The 25,404-nt window shown below is 42.7% G+C and overlaps 1 protein-coding gene across 1 annotated transcript in view; it reads left to right on the top strand.

Moving 5' to 3' along the window:
- The window catches only part of CLIP1 (CAP-Gly domain containing linker protein 1), a 124,157-nt gene that overhangs the window by 12,343 nt on the left and 86,410 nt on the right, over positions 1 to 25,404 (top strand). Inside the window, 1 exon segment of the mRNA XM_079943608.1 lies at positions 23,782 to 23,976. Coding sequence (XP_079799734.1) covers positions 23,892 to 23,976 — 85 coding nt within the window. The 5' untranslated portion in view covers positions 23,782 to 23,891.

Raw genomic sequence — 25,404 nt, 5'->3', positions numbered from 1 at the left:
GTCTTTAATCATTTAACATTCTACTTCTGACTTTGATGGAAAGATGTAAAACTTTCTGTTTACCTTCAGCACCTTATTGTGTGATATGCTCAAATGAACACTTTGAGAATATTGTGTGATATTCTCAGACGAACACTGACTTTATAAATTGCCCTGTAAGGGCTCTACCAGTTAGACATTGGAAGTGCAACTCCCTTGTAGTACCATTTGAATTGAGCCAATTCATTTTCTGACCCTTCCTGGCTGTATCGCCCTTTAGTGTCTAAATGGGCTTCTCTCTCTCTTTTTTTTTTTTTTTTTTTTTTTGCGGTATGCGGGCCTCTCACCATCGCGGCCCCTCCCGCTGCGGAGCACAGGCTCCCAACGCACAGGCTCAGCGGCCATGGCTCACGGGCCCAGCCGCTCCGCAGCATGTGGGATCTTCCCGGACCGGGGCACGAACCCATGTCCCCTGCATCGGCAGGCGGACTCTTAACCACTGCGCCACCAGGGAAGCCCTCTCACATTGATCCTTTTAAACAAACGGTGACTACATTGTTTATTTTCATCTTATGTACTTTATCCTTGCTAGAGATATGTAGTTTGTGTTTTTAATCTTTGTGTTAATTTTAAAGCTATTTGAGCCTGGCCTGTTTAAAAAGTTGTATATTGTGTGTGAAATATGTAAATACTTATGTAGATAAGTATCAGTGAAAACAGATCTTAGTGGTCCTCTAGTACAATAAGGTGACAAAAGGCTAAAGAAGACCCAGAATTATGCCTCCTGGACTCTTTCTAAACACCAGTATTTCCTCAAAGCTTTCCAACCCCTGAGTAACCCGTCAAGAGCTCTTTGACATCTTGGTTGTCCTGTTGCTGTCATCAGTCTGGGTAGCAAGGGCTACTCAGGGGACGGAAATCTTTGAGGAAATACTGGTGTTTAGCAATATTGTTGACAATGGAATTTTTTAAAAAAGGACATGGCTTTAATATTGGATAAATATTTGTTAAGGAATCTACCATATGAAAGGCACATTGATCCAATGTCAGCAAGGAATAGTTCCTTGTTGCAAGTGAAGACAGTGAGGACTATGGTTTTGAAGGATAAATGCTAGTACTCTTACTCTGACATGTGTCTCTTGGGAGTTAGTATAAGTAAATCCTGTAAACAAGGTAGTAAATTTGGTACGTGTGGGCCTGAATGGAAGTACTGACAAGTGGCACTACAGTTAAGTTGGTGTTTTTACATTTTAATTTTACTTGTGTCTCCCATGTCTCCTTTTCCCTCCCTGTAACTTACGTTATTGTTTTGCGTCATGCTTCCCCGCCCCCCGTACGCGGGCCTCTCACTGTCGTGGCTGCTCCCGTTGCGGAGCACAGGCTCCGGACGCGCAGGCTCAGCGGCCATGGCTCACGGGCCCAGCCGCTCCGCGGCATGCGGGATCCTCCTGGACCGGGGCACGAACCCGGGTCCCCTGCATTGGCAGGCAGACTCTCAACCACTGCGCCACCAGGGAAGCCCTTGTGTCATGCTTTGTAATGATTTCTGAAAAGTATAAACTTAGCACTCCACGAATATCAATTATTGCTAGCTCTGTCTTCAGCTTGTGCATTAACTGTAAATTTATCAAAAGCAGTAGTACCAAAATAACGTGAATGAGTTGTGAGAGAGATATCAGGCAACTTTCAGTCCTTAGAAGGTTCTGTTTCTTTAGCCAGGTGATTGTTGGAGAATGCTAGTAATCTTTAGGCTAGACTGAGATGCTGCTTTTTCCAGTGTATACAAGAAATTAAGTAATGAACAGTGGTTTTCTTAATTTCATTTTTCACCTCGTATAGGGCTTCTTAGTTGTCTTAGTCCTCCGCTGCTATGGATGCATTTAGATGTTTTAGACTTTGTACTGTATCTCAGTATTTCATGGTATTCTCTTAAGAACACCACTGTTTCCAGATGCCCTGGCCTCCTGAGCAAATTTGAGACACTGCCCCACCCTTTTAGGCATAGCACTCTGAAGGACAGTCACCCCTCTGGAAGATGGAGTCTCTCATTTTCTCCCTTTCACTTCTTGTGTATGTTTATTTCTGAGAGGGCTGTATGACCTTTTCCCCTGGCTAATCTTTCCGTTATTCCTGAGTATTGGAACGCTCTGCTGAAGATGGTGGAATAAAGAAACAGAGGGGCCGTCTGGATTTTCCCTCTCTGTCATCAGCCAGCCTCAGCAGACTTACCTCTCGCTTTACCCTTTAAGCCAACCACTTAGTTGTTGCTAAAACCAAATGGCTCCAATTCCCTGCTCACTCTTCACTTTAGTTTATCTCACTTGCTATCACACTAACGTGAAGCAGTGGCTCTTTGGTGGCCTGTGCCCTAAACTGTGTTTGTGACATCACACACATTTTCTGTGTTCAAGGGGCAAAGCTTCTGGGAGGCCCGGACCTTAGGCTGACCTTAGGTGGCTTCACGTCGCTCATCATCGTTCCCTCACATTGAGCCCTCGCCCTGGAGGAGATGCTCCCCTTTTCATCCCCCAAGGAGTGTTCTGTGTCTCCATTAAGTAGACTGACATGTATCCCAGATGTTCAAACTTGGGACATTGCTTTTCTTCCCTGGGTCTTATATTTTAAACTCTAGCCATTAGACTGTTTCTAAGTCAAAGCCAATTTACTGAAGTTTGGGGGAAAAAAATAACAGATTAGTAAGAAATGAATAACTGACAGTGCGGTTTCATCCTGAGCCCCTCCTTCTCTCCTATAGTTTTCCCCCCAGTCTCCAGGCCTGTCTTTCCACATGTTCTTATTTCCACCCTTCCTTGACTCTATGTTGGTTTTCTGCAATCAGAAAGCCAGAAGTAGATGCCACTGCAGTAGAACGATGCTTTCATGCCCCTCTTCGTGCTTGAAACGCTGCCTCCTGCTACATCGCCCTTAAATCTGCCAGTCACTACCTCTCAGGTTCCTTTCTTGTGTCTTGAGACACACTTATTAAATTTTTACCTGTAATTTAATCTCTGTACTTTGCTTTGAGTTTTGTGTGGGTGTGTTTTCAAACTGTTTGCATTGAGCTATCAGTTTTACTGGTCAGTGCCTTGTGCTATAAGCAGGGCTTCTTTGTACATCATGTATCCCTGTCAAATAGATATTTTAAAGGTCCTCTTACAAAAAAAAAAAAATTAAAAAAAAAACAGGTCCTCTTACTAGAAATGTTATTTTTTCTTTTTTTATCTTAAGAACAATTAAATTATTCAGGTTTACATTCAAGAGTTTACACATTTTGGGCTTCCCTGGTGGCGCAGTGGTTGAGAGTCCGCCTGCCGATGCAGGGGACACGGGCTCGTGCCCCGGTCCGGGAAGATCCCACATGCCGCGGAGCGGCTGGGCCCGTGAGCCATGGCCGCTGAGCCTGCGCGTCTGGAGCCTGTGCTCCGCAACGGGAGAGGACACAACAGTGAGAGGCCCGCGTACCGAAAAAAAAAAGAGTTTATACATTTTTTCCTTTCCCTCACATGTGTGTTGTAATGAGATAGGAAAGACGAATGTTGCATACCCACGGGGACTTGGGGTATCTGATTGGCAAGTTCATTATCGATGTCAAGAGGAGAGCTACCTTATAATCTACCTTAAGCGTATGTTCTAGAGCTGCACCGTCCAGTACAGTAGCCATAAGCCACATATGGCTATTGGCAAGTCCAAGTTGAGATCTGAGTATAAAATACACAACTGCATTTCAAAAACCGAATAGGAAAAAAAAATGTAAAAATAGCTTATTAATAATTTTATATTGATTACATTTGAAGTAACATTTTGCATATATCAATATTTGGTTAACAAAAATAGTTTATTAATTTCACCTGGTTTTAAAAAAATTTTTAAACATGGTTATTAGAAAATTCAAAATTACACATTTGCCTCGCATTGTATTTCTGTTGGACAGAGCAAGTATCTCTGTGTCAACAAAGGTAATCTAATTTTAGAGACTTACAGCTCTTACATAGCATTCACTGGAGGTGGTAATTGAACAGTTTGCCCATAGCCTCATTGGCCTACTTTTTAAAGGAGGTTCCAGGGTTGGGAAACCTTATAATATTGTCATCTTCATCAAATGCGTAGAAGATGATGCTTTAGTTTGGAAATTGCATCATTTTGGGGGTTCTTGTTTTGTTGAGTCAGTTCAGGACTTTTTTGAACTCTTGCTGAGTATCAGATACTTTTTTTACGCCCGTTGGATTCAGAGGCAAATTTCATCCCCGACCAGGAGAAACTTAGTCATAGGGTGATGTGCAAACCAAACAGGAGTGAGTATGATTCATCATTCAATTATAGCCGACTGCACGGTGGCTAGAGCAGTCCTGAGGAGGAGATAGGGCAGGAAGCGCGGTCAGAAAAGACCTCTGAGGAGGCGACGTGTCTGCTTGTATTCTTCTAGAGTCATTCATTTCCTGTGTCCCCCAGAAGCCCTTACACGTGGGGGGGGGGTGCCGCGTGGAGCAGTGGAATGTGGGCCTTGGGTGTATAAATAGGCATGACTGTGCAGTTCCCACACGAGGACTGTCAGCTCTGTTCACCTAGGAGATGAGTTATGTTTAACTTGGCCCCAGGCAAGCCTGCCAGCTTATTGATTGTGCTTTGCTATCCTGTGAAGTTGAAATACTTGACCTTCCTTGTTTTACTCAGAAATTGAAGAAAATACGAAAATGATCTTCAACTTTGTGTTTTACGTATGTACAGAAATATCAATGTGAATGAAACTTGAAAGATGGGAAAAAATGGAATAACTTGGCTTTCCTTAGTAAAAGTACAAGTCGGTTTGGAAAGCGACCAGGGTGTTGTGTAAGTGTTTTCAGTGACTGAAGCAGAGGAGCTCAGGTTACAAGGCGTCTCCTGTATTGGGGGTGGGGGACAGCAAGTGACACAGCAGGCAACAGACACTTATGTAACCATGACTTCAGGGGAGGGGATTAAGCTGTGAATGAACTTCCCAAATTCAGGAACATGATATTAGAACACAGCCTTTGAGTTTTTCTCTCTAGCTTGACTTGAAAATCAGCTTCAGAAATATCTTTCTCTCAACTAGACTTTCCATTAAACCAGAACTTCTTTCCCCCTTCCTTTCTATTATAAGGTGCGTGGACTTTTAACATTTTAGAAATAGACAGGAGCTCAGAAGTCTCAGAGTGCAGCTGTCTACAGGTAAGTCACTTAACCTGTCTGATGCCCGGTCTCCTCGCGGGCACCCAGCAGGGTCGAGCAGAAACCTGAGCATCCAGGTAGGTGCTCACTCTGCAGTCGGGGGGAAGCTTGTTTTTGGAGGCTCACTGTTAAACTCCCTCTCCTGGCAGATTACATTCATTGCAAATTCTTCAACTCTCCTTTGCCTCCAGATAGAATTTCCAGATTTAGTAAATAGAGGAGTATTTTCATTTAGCTGATGGGGCAAAATGGACTGTGAAGGGACTGAGGGGGAATGTGGAGATGTGATTTGCCTCGGAGGATGCGGTGCCGAGCTGGAGAGCAGCAGGAGACTCTGCGCTCCTTAGAGGCCGATCTTATCAGGTGTGGTTCTTCCTTCCCTCATGGCAGAGTACTCTTACTTTGGCAAAGTTTGAGCCACAAGTCCTTTCACTTGTGAATCCTTGCCCTTTCACTTAGGGAGTTTGGATTTGAAATCTGAAACAGTGGAACTACGAAAGGACGGAGTTAGAAACCGATCTTATGTAATGAGTATCCTTAGGTTATATAGATGAGAGTGCCGAGTTCCAGGAAGGGGTTAAATACTAGTTTAAGGTCATCCGGCTGAGACAGAATCCAAGTGTTTCATTTCCTAATCTAACCCTCTTCCTACTTTTTAAAAACACCACATTTTTTATAACAGTAAACAAAAACCACAAAACAACCAAAGTAAACAAAACCTTAGGAAATCAGAGAAGAATTATGAAGACTATTATTTCTTTTCATTTGGACGTAATTTATACCATGCTTGTTGTGGGGAACTGCTTATTTTGAGGAACCTCTCATTTCTGTAAACTGCTTAAGCTTTTTTTAGGTTACAAGGGGTGAGGAAGAAGGTGGAGTTTGGATTTTACTAAAATATCTTCTATAATAGAAACTTTTTATTATGGGAAATTTCAGACATTTACGTAAGTAAAGTGAGTAGTACCATCACCTAACTCTTGAACAGTTATCAACTCATCATCAGTCTTATCTTACATACAGTCAGACTTATGTGATGTTTAAACATATTTTGCTCTTGCCAGTAAAATGTCTGGGTTTTCTTTTGGCCGCACCACGCGGCAGGCAGGATCTTAGCTCCCCGACCAGAGATCGAACCCTCGCCCCCTGCAGTGGAAGCACGGAGTCTGAACTGCTGGACCTCTAGGGAAGTCCCAGTAAAATGTTTTTTTGCTTTAAAAAAAAATACAGTACATTTATTTATTTTTTTTAATAAATTTATTTATTTATTTATTTTTGGCTGTGTTGGGTCTGCATTGCTGTGTGCAGGCTTTCTCTAGTTGTGGTGAGCAGGGGCTACTCTTCCTCGCAGTGCGTGGGCTTCTCATTGTGGTGGCTTCTCTTGTTGCAGAGCACCGGCTCTAGGCGCGTAGGTTTCAGTAGTTGTGGCACACGGGCTTAGTTGCTCTGTGGCATATGGGATCTCACCAGACCAGGGCTTGAACCCGTGTCCCCTGTATTGGCAGGTGGATTCTTTTTTCTTTTTTTTTTTTTTTTGCTGTACGCGGGCCTCTCACTGTTGTGGCCTCTCCCGTTGCGGAGAACAGGCTCCAGACGCGCAGGCTCAGCGGCCATGGCTCACGGGCCCAGCCGCTCCGCGGCATGTGGGATCTTCCCGGACCGGGGCACGAACCCATCTCCCCTGCATCAGCAGGCGGACTCTCAACCACTGCGCCACCAGGGAAGCCCGGCAGGTGGATTCTTAACCACTGCGTTTATTTATCTTTCATATAATTATGCTTTTTGTGATGTGAAGCATTTCTGTCTCAGGTGCTTATCCTAAAATATTCTTTGAGTTTACTTAGCTGAGATGATTCCAAAGCTCTTAGCAAGAGTTTTTATCTCATTGCCACTGTATTAGGTAAGAAAAGCTAGCTGCTGTAGCAAACTCCATTAATTTTAATGACTTAAATGGATGAAAGTTTATTTTCAGTTATGGAAAAGTCCAGGGTAGGTATTTTCTGATGGGGGAAATGAAGAGAAGTGATACAGGGATTCAAGCTTCTTCCGAGTTGTGATCACATTGTCTTCCATCCATGCTTTTGAGGTTGCCCTGCTCATCTCCATCAAGCCACCGGAAGGGCCAAGAATGGGAAGATATTATGGGGGAGGCCTAGAAGTGCACACAGCCCAGGCACTGCTCTCATTCCATTGGCTAGGACTCAGTCACGTGGTCACCCTGAACTGCAAAGGGAGCTGGGAAACGAGGTCTGTGACTCCTGGAAGAGAAAGAAGTCGGCTTGGTGAACACCTAGCCTCTCCCCATGGGTACCCACTTCTCACTGCTGACACTGGCCTGTTGGTTTCATGTTCCTGTGCACATAGCACAGTAGAGTCTGCTTCCTCACTCCCTGGTTGCAGCCCATTTTACTTTGCCTCCAAAAAAGTCATTAAAATTTTTTTTCCTGCTTCAGAAACAAAGATTAAAAGCTGCCAGTAATCCCATCACCTAGAGATAATTACTGTTAATCCTTTATTACATTTCCTTCCAATTTAAGAATGTTTAACCTCTTAGAAGTAACAATAAAATGTCACTAATTCTTATTGTGTGCTGGCTTGAAAATTCCAGAACTCATGGGGGTGGGGGCAGGGAACCACAGCAATGACAACAATCTGGCGATTTTGACTTTCTTAGCGAAGATACACTATCGTGGAGCTGTGGTGAGGCTTTGTACTTGTGGCTTTGTACTTTGTACTTGTGAACCTCTAACTTACACATTATAATCCTTATTCCTCTTAGTCAATAAATGTTGGGATCGGTGAAGTTAGCGATGTGGTAGAGTGGCAAGACCAAGGTGATATCTTAAGTTTATGATTTACATCCTACTCAGTTTTCAGAATTCTTAAATATAGCTTAATTTTCCAGGACAGAATACTAAGGAAAGGTGTTTGAAACTGAACTGAAATAAAAACTTGCAAACTTGAAGTATATAAAAATACCTTCCTGGTGGTGAGCTGGATACTTAACTTTAGGTGGATGAGCTTTTCTCTGCTCACCTGCATTGCCTGTGCTGGTCAGTAGTGGGGAATGATGCTGCTTAATTTTACATGGGAGGATACTTTCTTGGGAGAAGGTGCATGTTTGGGGTCATCAGCTCCAGGTTCAGGATTATGGAACCTTCTGGTTTTTCTTTAACGCGGTGAGGTTGCATCCTAGAGGCGCACAGGCATCAGAATCGCTGTTTGTGATGCCGGCATTGTGACCTCACAGCCAGGATTGCTCACAGTGTTTGCCCAACTTCTGCCCGGATATGAGGTGAGGCCTGGCAGACAGTCTGCAATTCTGCAGACGCCATGAGGTACCAGTTTGTCCCATTTTGCTAGATTTGTGTCGACTTTTCTGCAACTTCACTAGATAAAAAGTAAAGATATGGACATTGGGCTCTCTGTATTTTATTGAAAAATAATGTATAATGATAAGAATATCACTGTTTTAAAGTATCCTCTGGCAGGAGATTTGAAAATAGAAAACTCAGCAGTAGGGCAGAAGTATTTTGCTATGTGAATAGGTATGTAGATAGCCAGTGGCTCAATCAGCTATGAAATTTGCTGTCAATTTTCCCGTTCCCTGCAAATAAACATAATATTTTTGCTCTGTGAAAATGTATATATAGCACTAGACAAGTAACAATTTGGAATGATTAGACTTGGTTTGTCAGTGGTATAAGTTAATCACCCAGAGGCCTAAATTCTGATATATCACAATTGAGAGGTTGTCACCATTTGGTTTTTTTTTTTTTTTTTTTTTTTTTTTTTTGCTGTACGCGGGCCTCTCACTGTTGTGGCCTCTCCCGTTGCGGAGCACAGGCTCCGGACGCGCAGGCTCAGTGGTCATGGCTCTCGGGCCTAGCCGCGGAGCGGCATGTGGGATCTTCCCAGACCGGGGCACGAACCTGTGGCCTTTGCATCGGCAGGCGGACTCTCAATCACTGCGCCACCAGGGAAGCCCACCATTTGGTTTTGAATATATTGTTTTGCTCTTTTTTTTTTTTTAACTTTTAATTTTTATTTATTTATTTATGTTTGGCTGTGTTCGGTCTTCGTTTCTGTGCGAGGGCTTTCTCTAGTTGCGGCGAGCAGGGGCCACTCTTCGTCGCGGTGCGCAGGCCTCTCACTGTCGTGGCCTCTCTTGTTGCGGAGCACAGGCTCCAGACGCGCAGGCTCAGTAGTTGTGGCTCACGGGCCTAGTTGCTCCGCGGCATATGGGATCTTCCCAGACCAGGGCTCGAACCCATGTCCCCTGCATTGGCAGGCAGATTCTCAACCACTGCGCCACCAGGGAAGCCCCTGGTTTGCTCTTTGTACTTGTTTTAGTGGAAGTTGGAAGAAGAGGTGTTGGTTCACACAGATATCCAGAAATCTAGTCTCTGAGGGTTAATACATAATATAATTTTCTTAAGGATTGTCCTCCTTTAAACAAATTTCAAGGACCTCTGTGTTCCTGTGTGCTGGGTGCAAGCACTTGATAAATTATTCCCTCTCTTTTTTTTTTTTTTGGCTGCATGGCATGTGGGAATCTTAGCTCTCCGACTAGGGATTGAACCCGTGCACCCTGCATTAGAAGCGTGGAGTCTTTAACCACTGGACCGCCAGGGAGGGCCCCCTCTTAGTTTTTTATTTAAGTAGATGTTGGACCCTTTTCCTAAGTTTGATTCCCATGAGTTGAGAGATGAAGTGGGCAAAATCTTTTTGTTGTTGTTACTGCTTTTTTCCCCGAAAAGCATGTCAGTATTCGAGAGACTCAACATCCCAGTTTCTGAAGTAGACCTCTTTTTTAAAGCATTGTCCTATGTATTCCCTATTTTTTCCCCTCTGTAACAGTCACATGTCCCTATTTTCCAAACACACATGACCTAGAGTCTTAAAACATTTACTTTCTTTGAGACTAGGAGGCTTTTTTAGATTTGCTTGGTGTGTTCCCTTCCAGATGTGTCAGATAAGTCTCTTTCAATTGGCTTTTCAGAAATGACTCGTCCTGTACACGTAGGTCACAGACACTCAAAATTGCCAATTTAAAGTCAGTTTTATCTATGGGGACAATATTTAACTGCTTTAGATCAGTTTTCAATATTGAAAGCATTTCTGTGCTTTCAGCATATTTTTTAAAAATATATTTATTTATTTTTGGCTGCATTGGGTCTTCGTTGCTGTGTGCGGCTTTCTCTAGTTGCGGTGAGCGGGGGCTACTCTTCATTGCGGCACGTGGGCTTCTCTTCGTTGCGGCACGTGGGCTTCTCATTGCGGTGGGTTCTCTTGCTGTGGAGCACGGGCTCTAGGCGTGTGGGCTTCAGTAACTGTGGCACGTGGGCTCAGTAGTTGTGGCTCGCGGGCTCTAGAGTGCAGGCTCAGTAGTTGTGGTGCACGGGCTTAGTTGCTCTGCGGCATGTGGGATCTTCCCGGACCAGGGCTCGAACCCGTGTCCCCTGCATTGGCAGGCAGATTCTTAACTGCTGTGCCACCAGGGAAGCCTTCAGCATATATTCTTATGCAGGGAGAATAGAACTGAATCTTTAACTTTTGAATTTTCATTCACTTTGCAAGACCTCTTCATGGAAGGGTTATCAGGATGGGGTCTGAATGGTGGTGGGTGTTAGCAGACGGGGAGTGATCCCAGAGGCATCTTGAAATGACACTGTGGCAGTTTCCTGAGGTGGCTGGAGCAGTACCTGCTCTCTGTGTCTTGCATAAAGTGTTAGGTGGGAGTAGCGTCACCTCCAAACTGGGGCTTCATTAGTAGGGTCTTTTCTCCCTACTAACTAACTAACATCCTAACTAACTAACATCCAGTTAAACTAACAACCAGATAAAGTAAAATTTTTCTTTATCTGGATGTTTTCAATGTTCTTACCTTTATGAGGCAGATGATAGGTGATTGCTTATTAAACTGCTTATTAAAAGGGATAACCACAGTAAGCATATATTCTGTGTTTTGAGAAGGTTATGGTCTTGAACAGTATCTTTGACCTCTGAAACTTTGTTTGTTTAGAATGGGAGAGTGATTTGTATGTAATTTCCTGTCCAGTGATGGGTCGTGAGAGAGGTTCTTTCTGAGAGGAAAGTGGGGTGCTTGGACTCTTAGAAATAGTAATAGCTAGTATCTGTGGCGTTTTCTGTGTCGCGGCATTGTTTTAATCTCACGAAACCTCCCCAGATGCCTGTATTTTCTAACACACTAGACAAATGTGTACCTGTCCTTGACTTCAAAGAGGGTAGAAGAGGTTTTTTTTGGCCACACCCCTTGTGACCTGCGGGATCTTAGTTCCCGGACTAGGGATCAAACCCGTGTCCCCTGCAGTGGAAGCTCAGAGTCCTAACCACTGGACCGCCAGGGAAGTCCCAGAAGACAATTTGTTTGTTGGGTGGAAGAATAGTCCTACTTCCTGAAATCCCAACTTTGAGTAAAGCTGACATTCTCAAGAAATACAACGCACATTTCTTTTTAAGAAATACCAAAGAGGATAGGTCTTTTAAGGTTATTTGCTTCCCTGAAATAAATATCTTGCCCTTTTATATTTGTTACTTAGATCAGATCTCGGAGTTAAATCACAAACAGAGGCTGTTAATCTAGTTCAAAATTTTTGCTTATTCCAGGCTTGGCTTTATTGTCTTCTTAAAATAAACCTTTAGGTTACACAGAAACAAACAAACAAAAAACTGTTCCTCTGGTGTTGATGTTTGGCAACAAAGCTTCCCGTTTTTAGGTGGAAATGTAACCCTTTCACTGAGAGGGGAGGGAGGCAGAAGGGACTGTGTAGCTGAGCTGCCTGTGGCCTGGGGCTCTTCTCCCTGCTACATAGTTGGCTCTTGGAAGTAGGTCTCTCTCTGTCTCCCATTTGAGAATGTACAGAGCAAAACAGTAGCTATTGTTGACTATTCAGAAATGAGTTGTTAAGTTCTAGAGATGAACATTTTACAAACGGTTTTTGGCTTGAAAAATATTAGAACTATGGCATCAGTCAGTGGTGTAAATAAAGGATTCTGGGGGTTCGTGTGTGTGGTATATGTTGCAATATTATAGTTTGGAAGGTGGGATAATAAAGTGCTGTGACTGCCTTAAAAATAGATGAAAAAAATACACCAGAACTTAGTTTTTTCATTTAGGGAGGTGTTGTTCATTAATTATAGTGATAAGCCATTCATGAATACTTTTTCGAACTGTTGGAATTGGCCCATATGCCTTGGATGAATTTTTGCTGTGTTCAGTAGCTGCACATCATTATATTTTTGAGGTTTTTGGATTCAAGTTTTGGAAACAGCTAGTAGTGTTTTAAGAGCCAAGCCCAAAGAAGAGTATTGAGATGGTCACTGTCGCCTTGGTTCACTAATAAAGTGAAACTTATAAACTGTCTCTGAAGTTATTTCTAAAAGAAGAGTTAAGGGGGCTTCCTTGGTGGTGCAGTGGTTAAGAATCCGCCTGCCAATGCAGGGGACACGGGTTCGAGCCCTGGTCTGGGAAGATCCCACGTTGCCGTGGAGCAACAAAGCCCGTGCGCCACAACTACTGAGCCTGCGCTCTAGAGCCCGCGAGCCACAACTACTGAAGCCCGCGAGCCTAGAGCCCATGCTCCGCAACGAGAGAAGCCACTGCAGTGAGAAGCCCGTGCACCACAACAGAGTAACCCCCACTCGCCGCAACTAGAGAAAGCCCGCCCGCAGGAACGAAGACCCAATGCAGCCAAAAATAAATAAAATAAATTTTTTTTTCTTTTCTTTTTTTTTAAAATAAATTTTTAAAAAATTAAAAAATAAAAAAAATAAAAGAAGAGTTAAAAATATTTTGACCAAAGCAGTATTATTCAAATAAACTTGCCATTTCCTCAGGTGGTCACTTTGAAGGACACTGTTCATTTGGCAGTAGAGGGTTCCTGGAGGTTCTACCACAGTGCTATCCATTAGAACTTTCTGTGATGGTGGAAATTATTCTATACGTTGCATTGTGGCTCTTGAGCACTTGAAGTGTGGCTGGTGTGACTGAGGAACTGAATTTTTAACTTGATTACATTTTAAAAGAGTTTAAAGTGGCTAGTGGCTACCATATTGGAGAGTGCAGACCTAGAATATTTAGCTTTCAGCCTGACTTGTAAACTGGGGTGAGCAGCTTATGCTAAGATACCAAAAGTTATCGAGGCAAAGTAGGCTGTGGAATATCTGATCCCCCTCCCCTCCCGCAGTACGAAGAGTAGTAGAGAAGTCTGCAATTTGTCATTTGTGTTCAGTGGTATCCAATCTTTACAGCCTCTCCAAGTTTGTCCTTGCTAAGGTGTTATCCGAAGGGTTTTAGATGAGAACCTTGCTTTGTATTCGCAATTTAATCATCGTCTTCTGACGCTCATGGTTCTTCCCTGAAATTTAAGACCTACCCCAGCAGCCAGCCCCCGGCTGTTACAAACAGCCATGGTTGGAGTGAATAAAGACTCGGCATGCCACTGGAAAAGGGGCTGCCAACCTTCGGTTTAAATCTTTGCTTGGTAATGGTGGTTAGGTTAAGATAACTGAAATGGACAAATGAAATACATATAGGGCCTAAAGGGAAACTGTAGACATCTTTTATCTTGTACCAGTAGAGTCTTGAAGGTTTGTTTTGTTTTTTTTTTTGGCTGCACCTCCTGGCTTGTGGGATCTTATTCCCCAACCAGGGATTGAACCCCAGCAACGGCAGTGAAATCTCAGAGTCCTAGCCAGTGGACTGCCAGGGAATTCCCTCTAAGGCTCTTTATTGATTGATTGATTTTATTGGAGTATAATTGCTTTACAACGTTGTGCGCATAGTGAAGCAACTCAGCCACATGCATACACACATCCGCTCCCTCCCCACCCCCCCAACCCACCCGACTAGACCATCACCCTCTAAGGCTCTTTAAAGTCTCCTTTTCATTTAACTTTCTAAATTGATTTCTTACAAGAATCTAATGTTAGCCATGCTGAGCGTCTCATTGTCTTATTCACATGCTTTATACCTTTCCTCTCCCTTCCTCGGTCTTTTCTGAAATTTTTCTCTCTGCCTTTTAAAAATTCCTGACTGCCAACAGCTGTTGCTTTCCTTTGACACACAAGTTGCATTGTGTTCTTAGTTATTTTTCATATACGTGGGTCTTTTCTCTCCAACTGCATCATAAATTCTTGAGCTTATGCCTATGTCATATATTTTTCTGTCACCTGTAGCAAGCACCAAGAATAACTTTTTAAAATATTGGGTATATCCCAACTGGTTTGTAAACTCATTTAAACAATTGAGACTAGTTTTCTCATTTTTTTGTAGTGAGCATAGTTTATAAAGTATCATGAGGGATATAAAGACTAAAATACAGTTTCTCCCCCCAGGGCATTTGTAACCTGTAGAATCAATAGGCCGTGTACAGCCAGCTCAGTGTGCTAGGTGATAGGAAAGAGATACAGACTCAGCTCTATGGGAAATTGAAGGACGAACACATTTTCATTGGAGAAGGTTTTGTGGGCTGGCTGTATCCCTGAATTTGCCCTTGAGTAAAGTTTCAGCAGATGAAAATAACTAGGCTTGGAAAGGGCATTCAAGGCTGAGTGAAAAACCTGAAACAAAAGCGTAGAGTGAAAGCACCAGGGCTTCTGTAGGGGTATTTGCCAAATCGATCATGTGGGTGATTCATGTGCATGTAATTGAGAAAATGAACCTCTGATCTTATCAGTTGTTCAGCAGTGTTTCTCGAACATTAGCCTCAGAATTACCAGAAGGGCTTAAAATGCAGATAGCTGGCCCCCCTCCAGAGTTCGTTTCAGTAGGTTTGGGGAGGGTCCCAAATTATTTGCATTTTTAGTAAGTTCCCAGGTGACACTGCTGCACATTTTGAAAAGTGCTGATTCAGAGCTCCGGTCCACCTGATCTCTGCCTTAGAGAAATGTCTGTCTTACGTATGCAAATACCCCAGTGTCAGTGCATCATTGTGTTCATGTTGCTTTATGTACGCACATCTGGTCTTCCTGTAGAGTGTAAGTTCAGGCTCCTTACATCACTCAGCCCCTAGCACAGTGCTGTATCAGTGGTAATACAGTAGTAAATCCTGTGCTTGCTAACTTGGCATCCAGATCTAAAATTATCTGAACAAGAAGCACATGCTTATGGGAGGCCTTATAAACTGGGAAGCCCTTTGTGACTCAAAATGTAAAGCAAAAATGCCTATAGCAGCAGTTCTCAAACTTTTTTCCTTAGGACCCCTTTATATCCTTAAAAATTATTGAGGTCTCCAAAGAGTTTTTATTTGTAGGTTTTATCTGTTGATATTTACCATACTAGGAAGTAAAACTGAAAATATTTTAAAATATTTATTAATTCATTAGACATAATAATAAACCCATACATGTTATATTTCTTTAATGAAGAATAACTATTTTCTAAAGTAAAAAATTTAATGAGAAGATGGCATTGTTTTACATTTTTGCAAATCTCTCTAAATGTCTGGCTTTAACAGAATACAAGCTTAATAGAAGTGAACTGCATTTAATCTGTAGTGATACTTTTTTTAAAAAATAAATTTATTTATTTATTTTTGGCTGTGTTGGGTCTTTGTTGCTGCACACAGGCTTTCTCTAGTTGAGGCGAGCAGGGGCTACTCTTTGTTGTGGTGGGCGGACTTCTCATTGAGTTGGCTTCTCTTGTTGTGGAGCACGGTCTCTAGTTGCGTGGGCTTCAGTAGTTGTGGCGCACGGGTTTAGTTGCTCCGCGGCATGTGGGATCTTCCCGGACCAGGGCTCGAACCCGTTTTCCTTGCATTGGTAGGCCGATTCTTAACCACTGTGCCACCAGGGAAGTCCCTATACATTGTTTTGATTGAAGTACATGAAGAAAATTGGCCTCACAGATTTATAGGAAAGGAAGAGCATTTTCAGATAATTATGGATTTTCTTCTTTAATACTACTCCAGGGCTTCCCTGGTGGCACAGTGGTTAAGAATCCGCCTGCCAATGCAGGGGACACAGGTGGGATCTTCCTGGAACAGGAAGATCCCACATGCTGCAGAGCAACTAAGCCCGTGCACCACAAGTACTGAGGCCCACATGCCACAACTACTGAAGCCAGCACACCTAGAGCCTGTTCTCTGCAACAAGAGAAGCCACCGCAATGAAGAGTAGCCCCTGCTCGCGGCAACTAGAGAAAAGCCTGTGCCCAACAACGAAGACCCAACACACCAAAAATAAATAAATGAAATAAACTTATGTATAAAAAAATACTACTCCAAAAACTTGATAGTCTGTAGTTTCTTAAAGGTGGCATCTCAAACTATATGAATGAACTTTTATTGTTACGTAAAAATCCATTGGTCTAATTTGTGCTTTGAATGAACCCTTAACCCATATGGGATTTTGTAACATTATACATTTCTGGTTGGAAAATATTGATTTACTGAGTTATGAGATCTTCCAAACATTGGCACATTAAAAATTATGTTTGTTAACACCATTGATCTCATCAGAAAAATCTGTAGTATTGCGAAGCTCTCAAGCTCACAGCAGAGGATAGGTTTTCCAAAATGCTTTCTCTTGAAAGCTTAAATTTTATCATTGTCAACAAATAGTTGTTTTCCTTGAAGTGACAGGCTCACATAGTTCATTTTCAAGAAAATGTCTGCTGGAGATACCGAGTCTGAGTAACCGCAGCTTGTCAGGGATTCTTTCAGGTGGAAATGGTGTTCCGTGAACAGAGTGGCTGGTTGAGCTTGCCCCTCAGTTGCACGTGTGCTTTTTATTGAGACGGTCATTGTGCAGGGGTGTGCAGCAGAAGTGGTTCACATGGACTTCCCATTTTGTTACTCAGAATATTAAAAAGGCACATATTCAAGGTTGAAATTTAATAAAATTATTCATTTTTATGCTTTATCAAGTGCTTTATCACATTCTTATGTGAAAGTAGTTTTTTTTTTCCTGGAAGCACTGAATACAGAAAAGAATAGTACAGCGTGCCTCTACTGCCTTGCTTATGGCATCTACACTTTTTACCCACCATTGCTTCTGTAAATGTCAACATTGCAGGAGAAGGCAAGTCACGTCTTAGCAATATTATGAAAATAGTTTTGACTCCCTGAACGGGTCGCTGGGTGCCCTAGGCATGCAGGGCTCACACTTAGAGAACTGCTGCGTTAAAGTAACAAAAATCGGGGTTGGCAGAACCGCCTGTCTCTGTGTCACTCCTGTCTTAGAGATCTTACCCTCCACTTTGTAAGCTCAGAAACTCTTTTCTTTAAATCCATATACTCAGAGATTAGACTCATACTAACAAATTCAGAGATTGAAGTTTATAAAATATAACTTTGTGTATTTATAATGAGTGAGATGCCAAAAGGCACAATTCACTTTGGTCGCTCTTAGAAACCCAACCCACATGTGAGCAGAGGACTTTGGAGCACTGTCTCAAATGTCCTTCAATGCTGATTTGCACCCAGCTTTTCCAAGTCTGCTCCATAGACGCCCTGTGTTTGTTTTCCAGAGAACCTTTTCCCAGGGTGAGTAAAATACACATTTTCTTTTTAACTCTTTCTCTAGACTTCTTGGGCTGTGCTTCTTTTTAATTTGGCAATGCGCAGTCACCTTTATTCCTCCTTCTGGTGTATTTCACGTTATGTTAAATTACTCAACATGAAATGTATGTGTATACGTATATAAGAATCTGCAGTTCAACAAGATCCCCAGGAGATCTGTGTGCACACAATGAACAATGGAGTGAATACCCATGTACACCCCACCCAGTTTAAGACATTGAACATTACCATTATGTTGACTTTCGATGTTGTTTTTATAACTGATTATTACAAAACATAGCATCATTTTTTGGTTAAATTTTAGGTTCATCATGTTTAGGTTGCTTTCTTCACAAATCCACTTTTTTTTTTTTTTTTAAGTACACTGCCTCTTAACTACAATGTAAGACATAATTTTATACTTAACTATTCATCTCTGTACTGCTGGGTTCATCTGCTAATTGAGCCCAATTCTAGACTCTTTAACTTGGCCTTCTATAGTTCATGTTTGTGATTATCAGTCTTCTCTCTCTGTCACCAGCCTCTTCTCTGAACAGTCTCTTTCGCTCCTTGCCTTGTGTAGAACTTGGCTGGTCTCTGAAGACACTGTTTCCCCTGCAGCCCTCTCAAGGGCCTACCTCAGACTTGACCGTGTTGTTTGATGCTGTAAATTGCTGCTTCTCAGGCCTTCAAAAACTGCAGCCCCTTCGAGGCTCTACCATGCTGATATCCACTGGCCTCCGCCTCTTCCCTTCACTCCTTATAGCTTCTGCCTCCTTCTTGCTATCCACATCTCCTCCTCCAGTCCCTGTATTTTAGACTCCCACAGTCCTACCAGTAATCCCTTCAGCGCTCAGGCCTCTGAGTTCCATCCCCACGGTCAGAGCCTTCAAGCTTCTCACTCTAAACACCACCTCTGATCCACTGACCCCTTGCTACTCAAAGGGGAGGGGGTGTCCTCAAAATGGCAGGATTAATATCCCCTGGGAATGTTGGAAAGCAGAATCTGAGGCCCCGTCCCAGAGTTACCAAGTCAGAATCTGCAGTTTAACAAGATCCCCAGGAATTCCCTGGTGGTGCAGTGATTCAGAATCCGCCTGCCAACGCAGGGGACATGGGTTTGAGCCCTGGTCCGGGAAGATCCCACGTGCCACAGAGCAGCTAAGCCCGTGCGCCACAACTACTGAGCCTGCACACCTGGAGCCTGTGCTCCACAACAAGAGACGCCACCGCAGTGAGAAGCCCGAGCACTGCAACGAAGAGTAGCTCCCGCTCGCCACAACTAGAGAAAGCCCTCGCGCAGCAGTGAAGACCCAACGCAGCCAAAAATAAATAAAATAAATACATTAAAAGAAAAAAAATAGATCCCCAGATTTGTATGCACATTTGAGTATCCAGTGTCTTCATTGTGACAATCCTTCATCCTCTCTCAGACCTCTGATCCAATTTTTCACTCTGACCCCACACTGCCTTCACTTCCCTTTTTACTCATCTCAGATTCCCAGTGCCATTTTAATCACTCCTATAAAACACTCCTTTAAAATCACCATCACCTCCCTTGCTTTTCCCTTCTATTTTAATTTAACTGGCAGAATTTTGGTTGTAGTTGAACTTAGCTATCTACCCTCCTCATATCTGTGCCTGAGCAGAAGCTTGTTATTAGAGAAAAAATAACGGGAGACTGGTTTCACTTTAAATTCATGACCACGAGCCTCACGTGTACTTTGGGCTGCTTGGCGTTCCTTCTACATTTCCCTAGTAAGCTCCTGTTTCTCTGCTCAAAGACAAATATTTTTGTGTGTTCAGCACTCTCTCTGAGCCTCCCAGCGGTTTCTCCTTTCCTGCTTACCCCACCGGCCAGTGAGAAAATGGAAGAGTACCTTTTACATAGTAGTTTCTCAGGAAATATTTGTTGAATGAATGGATGACCATCTTGTGGGAAGATTTCCTTCAGAGAGTGAATCTGTTCAGCAAAGTACCAGGTCCCAAAAGCGCCAGCACTAATTTGATTGACCTTGGGAAAGTCACTTACCTTCTCAGACCTTAATTCTCTTTGTCTGTGAATGGGCATAAACATATTTGTTCACCTACCTTCACAGCTATTTTGAGACACAAATAAGGCAGGGTTTTTTTTTTTTTTTTTTTGCAGTACGCGGGCCTCTTACTGCTGTGGCCTCTCCCGTTGCGGAGCACAGGCTCCGGACGCACAGGCTCAGCGGCCATGGCTCACGGGCCCAGCCGCTCTGCGGCATGTGGGATCCTCCCGCACCGGGGCACGAACCCGTGTCCCCTGCATCGGCAGGCGGACTCTCAACCACTGCGCCACCAGGGAAGCTCCAGTGAATTGATTTTTTAAAGCAAGCCTGACTTGGCATTCATTAATAATGCATGAAGAAGAAACTTAAATTGGAAGATTTAAAAACCAACATTGTTGGGTTTTAGTTTTATTTATTTTTTAAATGAAGAATTTTTATTCATCAAAAAACCATGAGGAGAAAGAAAAATAATCAGAGAAGGAGAGGATATTTACAACAGATGTAACTCAATAATGATTAGTACCAAGAATATATACAAATCAATGAGTAAAAGACAGCTGACATAAACACAACAGAGACAAGTTTTGAATGGGCACTTTTCAAAAGAAGAATTGCAGTGACCAATGAACGCAGGCACATGCTCAAATTTGTTCCTAATTAGAGAAATGCAAAATAAAACCACAATGAATGTCTCAGCATCACACTGGCCAAAGTTAAAGTCTGGCAATATCAAGTGTTGGTGAACTGGAACTCATACACAGCAGGGGAAAAGGAGAGGGATATTAGATGTTAAAGATGTGCCTACCTCATAATCCAGCAATTAAACTCCTAGGTAAATGCCCTACAGAAACGTGTTTATGTGCACAAAGATGCTCGTTGCAGCATTGCTTACAATAGCCAAAAGCTGAAATCACTATAGAAGTATCCGTCGCAGTAAAATAAAGTGGTACTGAGGAAATGGCACATCATACAGGAATGAAAATGAATAAATCACACCAACACGCAAATTGTATAAGCAACGTTGAGTGAAAGATACCAGACACAACGTACAGTGTGATTCCATTTTTATACGTCAAAAGTAGGCAGAACAAACTAATCATATTGTTGCACAGATAACCGGTAAAACTATTTTCTAAAAGGGGAGTATTGCCATAAAGTCAGAATAGTAGTTACCTCTGGGAGACAAAGGCGAGGCTGGAGGGGACACACAGGGAGATTTTGGAGTGCTGGCAGTGGCTTTTCTGCATCTGGTTTGTGATTACATAGCTGTTTCCTTCACCCATTAAACTGCATATCTGTTTTATGTACATATCTGTTTTATGTACTTTTCTGTATATTTTACAAAATTTAAAAGAATGAGAGAGAACTTGTACTATGAAATATTAACAGTGATTAGAGCCATAATTATTAAAATAGTGTGGAAAACTAGAAGGCCCAGAAATAGGTCCAAGACACAAAAAACACAGTGTTTTTTAAAATTGCTCCTAATTCTCTTATTGAGACAGACTAGATTTTTCTCCTTCATTAAATCTTGGTCACAGTCCCCTGCTTTGGGATTCAAGTAGCTCAGATGGACCAAGAGCTAGAGGCATGAAGATGAGACAACAGAAGACATAAGACTTTGGGTTTATGACCGTTCTTGGGTTCCTGATAACCACACATGCCTCTGTTTTTCAGACCGAGGCTTTAGGTTGGCCAGTGTTTTGTGAGCTTAGCATGTTGAGCTGCAAGGTTTGAAACTGGCTGAGGCTGGCCTAGTCGCTAGTGGCAGTTTTCAGAATTTCTCTTTAGGGAGGAGTGCTTGACCTGAGCCCAAGAATTCACTGTTTAGCCCGAGTGAAATATTTTAAGGAGTACTTCATCCTCTCTTCTCACCGCTATAGTAGCTTTTCCAGGACGATCGTGCCTCCTTTGTTCTGTCCTTAACTACCTGACCCTTGTCACTTTATGATATTGGACCAGGGTGAAGAGTAGCCAACACACAAGACCCCATGGTAATCTCTGCACTTAGCTTGTCCCCAGCCTCCTCAGATATTTTTGCGCGAGTAAATAGCCTAGAGGAGACTCAGCGAAACCCTCCGCCTGTCTAAGGCAGTAGCAGGAGCAGGTAGCTCTGCTTGCGGCTTACACACTGTGTATGGTGAGGGTCTGGCAGTAAGGCATGTGGTTTCAAATCCGACTCTGAGTTAGAACCACCCGGCCTGGCACACAGACTCCCAGCACACTGCCACCATCCTGGCAGTGAGGGTGATGGTGGTGACAGGAGCCCAGGAATTTTGTATTAATACCCAGGATCGGCAACCCCTGTCTTCAGGCACACAGCAGTGCTCTCTCTGTTAATCCCAGTCTTCCCCCAAGCCACACGGCTTACCTTTGACTTTGTAAAAAACACTTTGTGCCGTTTTGGACCCTCCTGAGAACATGGGGAGTCTTCAGAGTGAGCCTAATGGGGCTACTGTCTTGGTTTGATATCCGTTCAGTCTGATTATCTTTGGGTTTTTTTGTTTGTTTGTTTGTTTGAAGATATTTTGATATGGACCATTTGTAAAATCTTTATTGAGTTTGTTACAGTATTGCTTCTGTTTTTATGTTTTGGTTTTTTGGCCTCGAGGCATGTGGGAATCTTAGCTCCCCGACCAGGGATCGAACCTGTACCCCGCTATTGGAAGGCAAAGTCTTAACCACTGGACCGCCAGGGAAGTCCCAGTCTGATTATCTTTGAATAGAAAAACTTAGATGGCTATATTAGTTTCCTGGGGCCGCCATAACAAGTGACCACCACAAACCAGGTGGCTTAAGACAACAGATTTGTTCTCTTAACAGATCTGGAGGCCATAAGTCCGAGATCAAAGTATCACCAGGGTTGGTTCCTTCTGGAGGCTCTGTCTTAGCTTCTGGTGGCTGCTGGCCATCCTTGGCTTGTAGTCACATGGCTGCAATCTCTGCCTGGGTCTTCACCTGGCTGTCTCCTCTGTGATCTCCTCTTCTAATTAGGACACTTGTCATCAGATTTAGGGCCCAGGCAGGTGATCCAGGACGAGCTAGCTCATGTCAAGATACGTAACTGAATGAACGTCTGCAAAGACTCTTCTTTCAAATAAGGTCACATGCATAGGTTCCAGATGGACATATCTTTTGGGGAGGCCACCATTCACCTCACTACAGGGACCATAGCAGCTCCTCTGTTAGCCCTGGCCAGATTGTTTACTGATGCTTGGCATTGCTTGTAAGAGAGCCAGAGAGTGAGGTCTGTGCGTCATCATCCAAGCTCGACTACCAGAAAAAAATGCAAAATGCAGCCGTTTGAGAGTCAGGAAATAGCATTTTTCTCTTTGAATTTTGTTTTATTGGGTATTACGTCTAGAAATATTTTTCTGTATTCCAAAATCCCAAGGTCTTCCTCCTCTCTTAAAGAGCAAATGGCAAGGTACTGTTTTGCCTGAGCCAGAAGTTGTAGATTCATACTTGGTCTTGAGTAAATCAGAAGTTCATTGTGTTTCTGTAGATAAAACAAAGATAACTTCCTTTTAGTACTTTCCAGATACGGCTTTTTCTTACAGAGTTTGAATTTGAACCTTTCTCTTGTTTAACATATACTTGGCTTTATACTGAGTTATTGTATAATTCTGTGGATTAAACAGTATATACAGTTAATACGGCCTTGTGGTCATAAAACTTAAGCAACATAGAAGTCAGTGAAGTGAAAACTGAAAACTCCCTTCTCTTTCCCCCATTTGGTTTGGTTTTTCTGAACCCTCTTCTATGGATTGTGTGGTTTTTAGGCACTGTACTGATCTGGTATTATTAGATACTATAAAGAAAAGTGAATATATTGCCAGCCTTAGCTACTTGTCTTTAGGATAGTAAATTGCTTTTAAATCTGTTTCAGCAGCATCATCATATTTTTGATATTTGGAGTTTTCTAGGTTCCTAGGTTCATTGTGGAGATGGTTATCATAAGGAAAAGTTTAGGCTGTGAAAGCTACTTTCGTTAACTCTTTCTACTTTGTTTCTCCTATAGATTCTAAACTCTTTTCATATTTTTCTCTTTGCAGATTTAACCCAGAGACTGACTCCACTATAGAAACACCCACAGTTCTATCAATGACTGGGGAAAGATAGTGGCAACAGGCAAAGGAAAAACAGCTCTGATATACTAAGGACAATGAGTATGCTAAAACCAAGCGGGCTTAAGGCCCCTACGAAGATCCTTAAGCCTGGAAGCACAGCCTTGAAGACACCTGCTTCTGGTAATGCTTTATGTTTCTCATTAACAGCAAGTTTTTCATCATATGTGAAGACTTCTATTTGAAAAATTTAAAAAGACAATCTTATAAAACTTCATATTGTTGAAAATACTTGAAAAAGTTTCAATTAAAAGACATAGAGGGCTTCCCTGGTGGCGCAGTGGTTGAGAGTCTGCCTGCCGATGCAGGGGACGCGGGTTCGTGTCCCGGTCCGGGAGGATCCCACGTGCCGTGGAGCGGCTGGGCCCGTGGGCCGTGGCTGCTGGGCCTGCGCGTCCGGAGCCTGTGCTCCGCAATGGGAGAGGCCGCAGCAGTGAGAGGCCCGCATACTGCAAAAAAAAAAAAAAAAAACAAACTAAAAAAAGACATAGAATTTTATATTTAGTAGTCTTAATCAGTGAAGAGTCTATTTCATTGATTCAGTGTAAGGTTCTGAAATAGTTGTCAAGTTAATTTCAGTGTTTGATCCTTACAGTGTTAAAGTGTTTCTTCAGTTTTTCTGCCCATGTGTCTTCCTGAACTCATCAGGGCCTTTCTCTTGGGGTTTAGGGATATATAGAGAAAACAAAGACTAATCTGGCTTAAAAGATATGATGACAGTCACTGACCTGAAATTGGCCATCATCATCAAGGGAGCAGGTAGTACAGTAGCTCAAGTCTGGCTCATGAGGGAAAACCTTCCCCATTTTATAGATGAACTTGTGTCTTTTATTATCGTTAACAACCTGTTCCTCATCTGTTCTCCATCTCCTCCTTCAGCATTTCCATTTCCATCCCGTAACGATCACCTAAGGTCTTTAGTAAGAGAGGCAGGAGAGAAGCATCTGATGCTTGCTTTTACCATCTTTTTATGTGATTTGTATACTATTAGATCTTCTGTTTTCAGCCTTTCCAGACAGGTGCCCACCATAATCTATTAAGTACAACATTGTTTCTTCAAGTTCTTCCATAAAGACATGCATAGGTCTTCCTTGAGGGAAGGGATCTTTGTGTTTGCTTTTTTTCCCTTTTTTTTTCACTGCTGTATTCCATCCACACACCTAGAAAATTGCCTGGCACGAAACAGGAGCTCAGTAAATATGTGTTGACTCATTGGAGATCCTGAGTTATTTACATTTTATGTATCAGGATAAAACCTTTTCAGAGAGGCCATAAAACATTGTAATAGGGAAGAACCTTTTGTATTCTATTACAAGTTACTCACTAAAGGGATGTTGCCTATAAGTTTAAATTATACATAATGGCCCATCTCTTGGAACCCTGCTTCCCAGGTAATGAGCATTAAGCTAAAATACCTTTGTGTTCAGCTCACGGGAAACATCCTGACCAGGCCCACCTGTGAATGACTGCAGGGAGGAAGAAATTAACCCATGCCCTCCGGAGGCTGATGGGAACCAGGAAGTGTTTGACTTTACCCCCCTCCCCTTTTAG

The sequence above is a fragment of the Stenella coeruleoalba genome (assembly GCF_951394435.1).
Source record: "Stenella coeruleoalba genome assembly, chromosome: 14".
NCBI classification, from domain to species: Eukaryota; Metazoa; Chordata; class Mammalia; order Artiodactyla; family Delphinidae; genus Stenella; species Stenella coeruleoalba.
The sequence above is the reverse complement of the archived record's forward strand: the minus strand, read 5'-3'. Positions and strand labels throughout refer to the sequence as shown.